At 28.6% G+C, this 12,092-nt stretch overlaps 1 protein-coding gene across 1 annotated transcript in view; it reads right to left on the bottom strand.

The window, feature by feature from the left end:
* The window catches only part of LOC120774537 (midnolin homolog), a 77,055-nt gene that overhangs the window by 28,110 nt on the left and 36,853 nt on the right, over nt 1–12,092 (bottom strand). Inside the window, exon 2 of the mRNA XM_040104261.1 lies at nt 8,261–8,348. Within this exon, the coding sequence (XP_039960195.1) occupies nt 8,261–8,348 (88 nt within the window). The remainder of the gene's footprint in view (nt 1–8,260; nt 8,349–12,092) is intronic.

The raw sequence follows: 12,092 nt of genomic DNA, 5'->3' as shown, positions 1-12,092 counted from the left end.
TTTAATTTATATTAAAAAACGAAAAAAAATTATTAAAAATCAAATGCAATGCATTTAAAAATTAAGTAAAAATTAAGAACAAAAATTATACAAAAATTAAAAAAAAATAATAATAACTAATAATTCTATAAACTTTATAATAATTTACATTTAAAAGAATATAAAATATTTTATTAAAAATTAAATAAAACAAAAAAATATATAAGCAAATATTAACAAGAAAACTAAATGAAATTGAAAAAATTAACAAGTATAATAAATTAAAACAAAAACAACAAAAATTATTGATACGTTTTTTTTTTTATTTTTTATTTGTATTTTTTTGCAATTTTCAAACATTACAAATAAAATTCCTTAAACAATTTTAATAACAAAAATTGTGGCAATAATTAGAATACTTTTAATATTTTTTAGTTTATTTTTTGTATAACTTATAATCATTAAAAAAAATATATAAAAGATTTTTGTTGCGAAATAAGCAAAAAACACACAAAAAGAACAAAAAGTAATAATTATATTTTTTAATTTATATATACATACATATATGTCTATATATGTATATATCTTAATATTTTCAACCATTAATCGCTTCACACATGTGTCAACCTTAAACACGCAGTGTTACACACACACACACATATTAAAAATGTCAACTGTAATTCCATTTTTAGATATTTCAAATTGGTGTCGCTTCATATTTTCTCCAGAAGAAGAATCGAAAAGAAAGGCAGAATTAGCTAGATGACAGGGGAATGCGTCAACGTTGATCTCAATATGGTGATGATGATTGGCATTCATACAAACATACACACAAACACACCGTGTAGGCACAGCTGTACGCTGCATGTAAATAATATGCAAATCTCTAGAGTATAAATTTATTTTTAGCAAACTGCTTAGCTATTTTTGTGAGCACTCAGTCAGTACATACACAGTTATATGTAGTATATATCATCTACATATGTATATACTATATAACTATATGAGTGCTGAAATGATTAATAACTGCAAGCAACGGTATATGTATATGATTTGCATTTGATGCCACAAAGTGTCTGTGTCTCATTGATATTTGCAAGTGTGTAATGTGGCAATACTCTAATAATATATTTGCATACAAATATTCCGATTGAAGCAGTTGAGAGCAAGCACATATATTTGGTCTATTGTGGGCGTGCTCCTGTTTTGATTCAAATTCTTTGTATGTATGTTTGTGCTATGTAAATATGTAAAAACAAAGCGCATAGCGGATTTCTATAATTACAACACTATAAAGAGCGAAAATATTCATCTATTAGAATATATTACATACTAGGCTAGAAATTGCTTTTTAAAGTGTCTCTCCTTAGACTGCTGTGATTATATAGTAAAAATGTAGTTTTTCTGAAGACGGCACTTTCGAATTGGATTATTGAAATTTTTTCCGATTATTTTTATTTTGACTGCAATTTTTTTCAATAACCCAACCTATAAAAAGGTAGCGAGATTAGTATTAAATATTTAGTGTGGAACTTTTTGGGTATGTGTATCAAATAGTTAGCCAAGACACACACCTACACAATAATTGTCAAGCAATTTGAGTTGATTGAAAATTTTTAATCTCAAATCCTACCAATTGTATAAAAAATTTTAGAAGATGTCTTTATCAAAATAACATTTAGATTATTATTAAATATAATTATTAATATGTGGTACTTTTTAGGTATACCAAATAGTTAGTTAAGACGCACACCGCAATAAAATTCTAAAAGCAAATTGAGTTGATTGAAAATTTTTAATTTTTCTCAAAACCTAGTGATTGCATAAAATTTTGGAAGATGTCTCTATAGCAATAAAATATACGTACATATATGTGACCTGGTCTACGGAAAGGGGGCTTAGGTGTCAAAAATAAGGAGAACAATTAATGAGATAACGAGAAACTGACGATTATTTTTAACAGCTTTTCCCAGAAAACTAGTTTTTGCACGTTAGCTCCCTTTTCGTAGACCAGGTCACATATAGAAAAAGTCGATACTAAGCCGAATTTTAACCAAAAGTTTGAATTTAATGTAGGAATGAACTAGGTTAAACTATTTCAACTATTATACTTCAAAAACAAAAAAATGTTAAATTCGGTTGCACCGAAGTTCCATACCCTTCACAGCTAAATTTCTTATACTTGTACCATAAAATGGTATAAACAGATCTTTATCTTGATTTCGTTCGGTCAGTTTGTATAGCAGCTAGATGTTTTAGTGGACCGATCTGAGCAATATGTTTTGAGATTGTACTGTTGGCTTGTGACAAAATTCGCGAAAATACTTGATGAAATAAAGAAGTTTTCTATACAGGGACTTGATTTTTATTGGTCAGAAAAAGACGTGTGAAAGATTTCAGATCGATATCTCAAAACCGGAGGGCCTAGTTAGCTTATATACACGTATATATTTTTTTTTTTGCAGGGGAGGAGGTGGAAAATGCCTTTCGCATCATCAGAGCTGCCGTCACAGAGCCACTTGCAGGTCACTAAAACTTTCCTCAAATAACATTTCATCAATGGAGGACTGAAAGAAGTCTAATCCGAATCAATCTAAGTGAGTACTTAAAATCAAGGATTGCTTAGATAAATTTCGGAGTAATTGTGTGACAGGATGAGTGGCGCTGAAAATTTGAGATCAGTTTTTTTGACATTAGTCCATTAATCTCAGTTTATTTTTTTTATATTGCTTATTTTTGATTTCATTAGCTTATAGGCTATTTAAGCTCAATCTTTTCTGCTGAAAATGAGTTAGGATAATTTTTCCGAATCTCTCTTTGAAGGCATTTAATATTTGTTGGAGTCCATACGTTTCTAAAACTCAAGTTTTTGAAAGAGTTTCAACTCCCAGGCTGGACCAAAAAGCCTTTTTTGACAATACGGGATTTTCTGAGGCATATGAGGTCTTCTAGAGACTGCGTTGGTAGAAGTATACTGAGTACACTACATGTAATGCCGTTCTTTACAACTTTGACTACATAAAACTGAGTTTGGTGGCAAGAATTAGAATTTCTTTCGCATTCTACATACACTTACACATACATATGTACATACCATATGTAGATACATAAACATTAATCACCAAATAAAGTTCAACCCGTCGTTGATTAATGTAAATGTCATGCAAATATTCCACGAAAATGGTGTATCCAATAGGCAAGCGTAACAGCTGTGTCTACATGCACCGAAACCTAGCAGTTTCTCTACACAAAAGCAACGGTGTTGGAGAGAATAACATTAGCAGTTAAAAAGACATTTGGGGAAAGAGATAGACAAAAGGTAAAAACGAAGCAAATTTCGAATTGAAATTCATACAATTAAACGAGATATGCGCGTTAAGTTACCAAGAACCAAACCGAACCGTTATTGTCCCCAATACAAAGCAAACGTACTTACATATGCCCGTGACGATATTATCTCGGAAATTCGGTCAAAGAGAAGAAATAACAAATCACATTACCAGCAACAACAAACCAATAGCAACAATAAAAGTCAAACATCATTAAAGACAAAAATCACGAATTCTTATACATACATATGTACATATGTATATGGGTATATTTTCAGCTATATTTGTGGGTACATTTTTAGGTATATTTATGGGTATATACATACATACATATATGTATGTATTTACAAGTACACTAGATGAGTAAACCATCAAGAGTAGTTAGAGGCAGTGACAAAAAGAACGCTAGCAAAAGTGCAGAAGACAAGAGGAACGAGTGAAGACTGACAGCGTTGAGAATGAAGAATTCTTAAACGTTTTACGATAGCAGCAGCGTCAAATATGGGTAAGAAGAGGCGAAGGCAACGCACACACAAGAGCAATGATTGGTAGCAATAATAAAAATAGCAATAGCAAAAGCAATAACAATAAAAACAAAAACGTTTATGAACAATCATTTTACAACAATTGTTGTTGTTTAGCTCCCAGTCAAAGAAACGCTTCCCATAACAATTGAAGACACCGATATGGAGTAACACGCTACTCGCCGGAGCGACGAGCAGTTAGTTGTGCCAGAAACGGTGTTACGAAAGCGCATGTTTCGTACTGTAAAAAGCACGAAGCAACGGCAAAGAGCAAATTATAGCCGCATGCGCTGTTAGAGAACCAGCTGAAGATGACTGTTGTGGCTGGAGAAACCGGCAAAGAAACCGCAGCAGAAGAATTGGGTAATCGTAGCGTTAACAGTATGCTCCAGTTTATGGCGTGTCTTTGACGTGCGGAGCCGCGAGCTGCGAGCTGACTTAGACAATAGAGAATACTGTTGTAAACACTTTGAAAGTCGACTGACAGTAAACGGTTTTCCAGCTGTTTACCTCTACGACTCTTGGTAGACACGTGACACCGCAACAGTTAGTAGCTTTTACTGCAAAGAAGACAAGAGAAAGGCTTGCACTTTTTAAAGGTAACGGTGTTCAAGTGAGAAACTGGAGTAGCGGTGTTATAATCTACTCATTAGGTCATTTCTATGGTTAAGATGAAGTTATAAGTAAGTTGTGAGATGTAAGAGGGAAATCTTGAAATTCTGGGAAATTGCGATTATCACATATGCATGGGGAGCTTTAAAGCTTAATTTGCTAAAGTTAAAAACCACAAACTAACTTTTTAATATTACATAGAAAAATAATATATTTTCGAACAGAGCATACCACCCTCGAATACCTCTTTAATAGTTTTGATGGTGGGCACTCGCTGGCTTTGGAATTTCAGATTTCTGTACTTCTTCTTAGTTACTGTATGAGTGTAGAATCAAAACATTTATCACCTTTTTAGCTTTAGCAAGCTATAAAGCCTGGTTCCCTTTAATTTTCTTATAAGAAATATTATACATGAATTTTTAATCCAGAACCCAGCACCCAGAGAGCTTCTGAACTAACTAAATATTTTAAAAATGAATGAAAGGTTTAGTATAATCACCAATCAAAAAGGATTTATAAAGAATATATCTTAATATGTATGTAACTAACAGTAAGCTCAAAAAGCTCTTCATTAACTTGAAATATTAACAAAATTGATAATACGCAAAATATTGTGAAAGTTTTCAAAAGCTTTGCTGAAAGCTTCAATAATTTTCGGAAACTAAATACACACGAGAACTGATTTTGAGTGGTTCTTAAAGTTTTGAAGCGAAAGCTCCAAAAAGCTCAAGCTCGTAAAGACCTTCTCCTTCAAGGAAATATGTATATTAATTAAATACATAAGGCAAATGCTTTCGTGAAAGGGTTAAACAATTTTTATGTAACTATAAAAGCTTCGGGAGCAATAAAATTACAAAAAAAAAAGACAAGTGATGTTTTTAAGCAAGTTTTTTTATCAAAGCTGTAAAAAGCTTATGAATATTACTATTTTCGCAGAGGAAAAAGTTTTAATTAAATCGCATAAAAATTTATTTAAAATGTTTGAACAAGTTTTTCATGAAAGCTTAAAGCACAAACATGAAAAAGCTCTCAGAAATAACATTTCATAAAAATGAATTAAAATTGTTTTGAAGTAGTTTTCATGAAAGCTTATGCTTCTGAAAGTTTAAAAAAGCTCATCAGAAAGGCATGAAAAAGCTCTCAGAAACAAAGTAACCAAATTTGAGGCATACCGAGTGTAATACTTTTTAAGCTTTTGAAAGATTAATAAAGTTCAGCACTCAATCACGAAAAAGCTCTCAGAAACAAAGTTCCATTAAAATTTATTCAAAATGGTCTAAAGAAATTTTCCTGAAAGCTTATGCTTTTGAAAGTTTAAAAAAGCTCAGCGCAGAAACATGAAAAAGCTCTCAAAAATAAAGTTGCATAAAATTAATTTATAATGTTTTTAGTTTTTCATGAAGGCTTCAAAAAGCTCTTGAGCAGTAAGAGCTTTCTAATTACACTTTTGAAGCGTTACACACATAATTATGTGTACATACTCGTATGTATGGCAAATATGCATTTATGGGCAAAGTTTTCCAAAGTATTCCTTGCTTTTTTTTTGATCACAATAGTGAATTTTCGCTTAAGCAAGTTTTAGTAAGGTTGTCAGCAATGTTGTCTAGTTGACATACTTTGCAGGCGTTTTTTATCAAACAAAGAATACGGTTATATGTGCGTTACTACAACATAAAGCAGCAACAAGTGAGCGTCATATTAAATTTCGAAAAACTATACAAAAACACAAACAAATGCAAATAACAACGACAAAACTACTCACTCACTAGTGAGCACGAGAAGTGGCTAAACAAGAGCTCAAGCGACCAGTTGTCAAGCCACTGCAGAGCCACCAACGCGACAGACAAACATACAAACACATGTGTACTGGTGTCAGAGCAGCAGACGCACGCCAACCAGTCTCTTTGGCAAGCCACCAACAACGCCGCTGTCAGCCGACAAAGGCGATTATGTCAGCGCACAAAGACTTGCGCGACGGCTACTGGTGGATTTCACACCAGGCCTGCACCCTGCATATGCGGCGGACGCACAGTAAGCGAAGTCAAGCGCTGCGCTCGAATTAGCCATGTGCGGCTGCGCACAAACGAACGCCCTCAAAGTCATCAGCGGCAAAGTGGTGATCAGCAAATCACCCAAAGCGCTGTCGCGTAGCGTATTTGTTTTTGGCTTTTGATATTGATATAAATTTAACGCATGCAAACATACATACATACACACATACACATATGCATATGTAGATATGTACATATGTTAAATAAAACACTATAATTGCGGTGCGAACGCTTTTGACTAAAAAAAAGCTATTTAAGCACACGCGCTGGATTTACTGGTGTCAAGTACATACGAAATAGATACACATAAACGTACGTATGTTTGTGTGCATGTGCGAAGGTGAGTGTGTTGGTGGGTTTTTAATTTCGAATTCGAACTTTTTAACATGCGTTTCACTCATAGCTTTGTTGTAGTTAATTGAAATTTAATTCAAAATACATTTTTAGCCTTTTTGGTATTTTGGTTTGTTTTGTTATTGTTGTTGTAGTCGCTATGGCGAGGTCGTCAAGCAGGTCTGACTAAAATGAAATTGTTGAAATTTTGGTTAAAAATTTGCCATTACTCGCAGCGAGTTTCGCTTTTTTGAACAAAGGCGGTGTTGGTGAAAAATGCATAACAACAAAAACAAGTCGGGAGTAAGCATGTATGTATGTATGTATGTGTGTGCGTATGTTGTATGGAAAGGCAGGCGAACTTAACAAGTTTCAACGTAGTGGATTTAATAGGCATGCCGATGAGTCTTTGTCATGTTAATCCATGTAGATATATTTCTACAAGTGCTTCAATTATATATTTAAATTATTTTATTGTATTTGTAAAAAAGATCGACAAATCTACTTTCGATATTGCAATTAATTGCCAATTGATTTGTAAAAAAAATTTGCTTTGTTTGAGGTCAGCAATGGAAAATTTATTAATTTTTAGTATTTTCAGACTAAAGTTGACTACAGTTTTGTCATAGCCTGTACTTGCATAATTTTTTTTTGAGAAATATAGTATGTATTCGAAAATATTCAACAGTTTTTGCTGTAAGAAAATTATTTTCTTTGCTAATATCGTCACTATCATTGAAATTTGAATAAACTACTCGTCAAAAAAACAATTATAGAAAAATATAAAAAATATAATAAAAAAAATTAAAAAAAAACTTTTAAATTAAAAAAAATTCAAAAATAAATTTTTTTAATTTTAAAAAAATTTATTTTAAAAAATTTAAATATTAAAAAACATTCAAAAATAATAATTTTTTTTTTTTAATTTTAAAAAAAAAAATTTAAAAAAATATAAAAAATATAGAAAAAAATCTAAAAAAATAAACTTTATTTTTAGTCATTAATATTCATAATCGAATTCAATTAAAATTTAGACTAATTTACTTGTCAATAGTTTGAATAAATGGAAGTTGAACAAGCTTTTTGCTAAATATCGGAAAAGTTTTTTTATTGAAAATTATTTTAAAACAATTCTTTCTTTGAGCCGGATTTTTTTTTTCAAATTTTTAAATCAGACTGAGGTAGTGTTGCATTATATCTAATATCATAAAAACTCGTTAGCTCTGAAGACTCATTACGTATGATGTATAATTCTATCAATATATTAAATGTTTTGCATTTTTTTATTAGATATTTTGTCTGCCTGAAAAGTACCATATTTTTAGATAAAATATTATGAAAATTTTTTTAGAAATTTTTCTCATTTGCTCATAATTACATTTTTCATGAATTTTATTTTTGTTTTTAACTTAAAATTTTCATTTTCACTTACCAGTAAGCCGGTCTCTACATTTGGTATCAATATAATTCTGGAGCCATCCATAAGATTATTATCTTTTAATGTGCCATCTTGTAGTTCTCTGTAAAGAAAAAAATTAATATCTATTAGTTTTTATGTTAAGGGATAAACAATACAATATATTGTAGAAATATAAAAAAAAATTAATAAAATTATTATTTTTTTAATTGAAATATTTTACTAAATTAATATTTATATATTATATTTATCATTTATAATTTATAATAAAATTTTTAAGAATAAATTTCTGCCAAAGAATGAAAATTTATTAAATATATGTATGTAAGTAAAATATATAGTCTTAGATAAGCATAGCATTATATTTTTATTATAAAAATTGAAATATTTTAAACATTATTTTAATATTAAAAAAAAATCATGTCTTTGAAAAAAATTATTAAAAATATTTTTTTAACAAAAAAAAAACAATAAAAAAGTATATAATGTTAAATAACAATAACAATTAAATTTTTTTGTTAAAAATAAAATAGTTTGTAAAAGAGAAATGATTTACTTGGAATGATATTTTATTAAAATTTGTTTTATAAAAAAGTAACATTATAATAACAATATTTTAATTAAAAAAATTTATTTCTTTGAAAAAATTCTTCAAAAAATATTTTTTTTTTTGTATAAGAAAACAACAATAAAATATATAAAATGTTAAACACATTTTTTGTTAAAAACAAAATATTTTGTAAAGAAAAAACAATGCATTAAATTTTTTGTTAAAAGTAAAGTATTTTAATAAAAAAATATTTTTTTAAAAAAGTTACCTTTAAAAATAAATTTCTGATGAAGCTTGAAAATTTATTGAAATAATTTTTTATAAAATATATTTCTATGCGTAGCAAAAAAAATTTCATGCATTTTCCGTAATTTGTATGTACACAGTTAAAAATATTGAGAATTGCTATGCTTGAAGTTATTTTCTTGAATATTAAAACAAAAATTAGTTTAAAACAATTTAGCAAATTATTTTCAAAAAATTATTGAAAAATATTAAAAAAAAACAACTACAAAAAAAATAATTTCAAAAATATTTAGAATTTTTTTTTTGTAATTTTGATTTTTATTCTTATTATTTATGTAATAAATTTCACTTTGTTATTAATTTTCTTTTATTTTTATTTTTATTATTTTTTAAATTTTTATTTTAATTATATATGCATTATATTTCAATTTGTTATTAATTTTCTTTATTTTTATTATATTTTTACATATTTATTATTTAATATTTTTATAATTTTGTATTATTATTTTATATTTTTTTTACACTTTTTATTGTTTTTTATTTATAGACTTTTTTACTTTTATTATTTTTTATATATTTATTATTTTTATACAATATTTTTATCAATTTTTTGTATTATTATTATTTTTTTATATTTTTATTATTATTTTATTTGTATTTTTTATAATAATGTTGAATTTAAGATATAAAATTTAATACTTTTTTGTTGAGATTTTTATCTTAATTACAATATTTTATAAGGGGTCAGTAGGGTAATCTGGCCTGTTTTTTGACAGTTTTTTCAGAGAAATTTCTATTCTACAATAGAAGTTTTTGCACATATCATAGGTATGTACTATATATCGTGGATTGTATAAACAAATTTTTTCGGAATTTTTTTAAGACATCTGTCGGAGAAATGGCTGCGTGAATGAGATGCGGTTTTCACTGGCGGACACGATTTCTCTTGTTTGCATCATCTGAAACACAAAAACCCAATTTATTCTAAAAAGGAACGTGAATGGTTATCGTCCTTACTAGAATCATGAAAAAATGTTGATAAATAAAAAAGTAATTAACGTTTTTTTTTTAATTTTTCCCAAATTTTTTTTATATAAATTTTGTCGTAACATTGTCAATAAATTATAAAAAATTATGAATGACGATAGCCAGGCGTTTTGTGAATATTAAAAAAAAATTAAGCAAATCGGTTGAGTAGTTCGACCGGAATCATGACCGCCAGTTAAAAAATTCTGTTTTGAGAAAAACGCGTTTAAAGTTTGAGTTACTGAAAAAGCATATAAAGATGGACATAAACGAGCGCTCCGAACGTGGAGCGGTATTATTATTTGTGGGCCTTTTTTGAAACCTTTCAATGGTAAAGTGGGTTTCTATATTAATTCTAAGTATAAGGGAACAGAAAATTAAAAAAAAAAATATGAAAAAAGATTACCCTACTGACCTCTTAAGTGTTGAATTAAAAAAAATAGATTTTAAATTTAATTAAAAACTACAAACAAAATTTTCCAGATCCTCAGCATTTATAATGCGCTTTCTTTTTAAAGCTGAATTACAATTAACAATTACAATAAAAATATGTATTTTTTTATTTATGTTTGTACTATAATTGTGTGTAAACGGCTTAAAAGCTTTCAATGTTAAAATTTACATATTTTAAAACTTTGGAAAATTTCTTATTTTTTAGTTATTTTAAAAAAAATTGTGTAAGTCGATAATTTTCAGATTTTTTAACTAATTTTCAAAATATACATATATATTTTTAGTTGACATTTTTAGTTGTGCTGGTTTGAAGCGAATTGACTGAAAACTGCGTCATATTTTGAATAAATGAAAGACAAAAAATCACAACCCAACTGAATATTAGTGACTTGGAATACTCAAAATACTATATATAGCAAAAATACATATCTATAGTATATATAATTTTTTTTTGTGCATTTAAACTTTGACAGTGAATTGTCTGCAATTACTTTTTGCGCTAATTATTTAAAAAGTGAATTTACTAAATGCGAACGCATAATAATTTTGTCGCCGAAAAGTGAATGCACTGATTTGCGTATTAATGGCTTCCCATTAACCACACTGACGCTGCTTTGTTAATCTTTTCGCGAAGCGTGTGTGTGTGTGTGGGTTTCTTTGTTGTTTTGTAAATACAATTTACATGAATTAAACAGTTCAGATTGAGATTTTAAACAAATTGGTGTTGCATTCAATTTCAGCAAAAAAAGCGCAAACAGAAAACCTGACAAATGAATGTATACTTTGTACAGTGCGTGTATGTGTGTGTGTAAGATTGTTTACGAGTTAACGCGAAAAATTAAATCTTCGAGCAGTTCCGAGCACTCAACTCAATTTCTCGCCTGACAACTCCGTCGTCCAAGTGTCAAAAGTCGAAAGTTGTTCGATTAGTATGTGGAAACATTTGTATATTTGTTTGTTTGTATGTATGTATGTATGGATATTCGTATATAAGCTGTTTTTGTGCGTATGACAGCCCGTAGTCTTTAATAAGTTGACCTGATGCGCTTTGTTTTAATTGCTCACACACCACATCCCGCACAAACAGTCACCTCATAGTTCTTATAGTACACACACACACATATTGTAGGTTTGTATGTACATATATTTGTATGCATTTCTTAGCGAAACGAGTTTCAAAAAACCTGGCAACTACAATTGGCAGGTGTAAAATTTAAATTGTCATAAAATTTGTATGAAATTCAACAATTGTGTGCTTAATTCATAGTAAATAAATGCGACGAGCGCGTTCTAGACAAAAGTTGAAAAACTAGAACGCTGTTCGAGATCAGTAAAATAAGCATACACAGAAGTATTTATTTATACAAAAATATAAGCAGATCTGTTTGCATACAGTCTTATGTTCATAAGAAGCATGTGGTTGCCTAAAATGAATGAGTTCCCAAAATATTTTGTAAAAACAAACTAATTTTTTTTGGTATAAAATATTAAAAAAAAAATAAAAAAAAATTTTTATATTAAAATTAAAAAATAATCAAACTTTTTTTAATATAAATTTTTAATAAAAATTTT

This window comes from Bactrocera tryoni, chromosome 4, assembly GCF_016617805.1.
Source record: "Bactrocera tryoni isolate S06 chromosome 4, CSIRO_BtryS06_freeze2, whole genome shotgun sequence".
In the NCBI taxonomy this organism is placed as follows: Eukaryota; Metazoa; Arthropoda; class Insecta; order Diptera; family Tephritidae; genus Bactrocera; species Bactrocera tryoni.
This window is presented reverse-complemented; position numbering and strand designations above follow the sequence as displayed.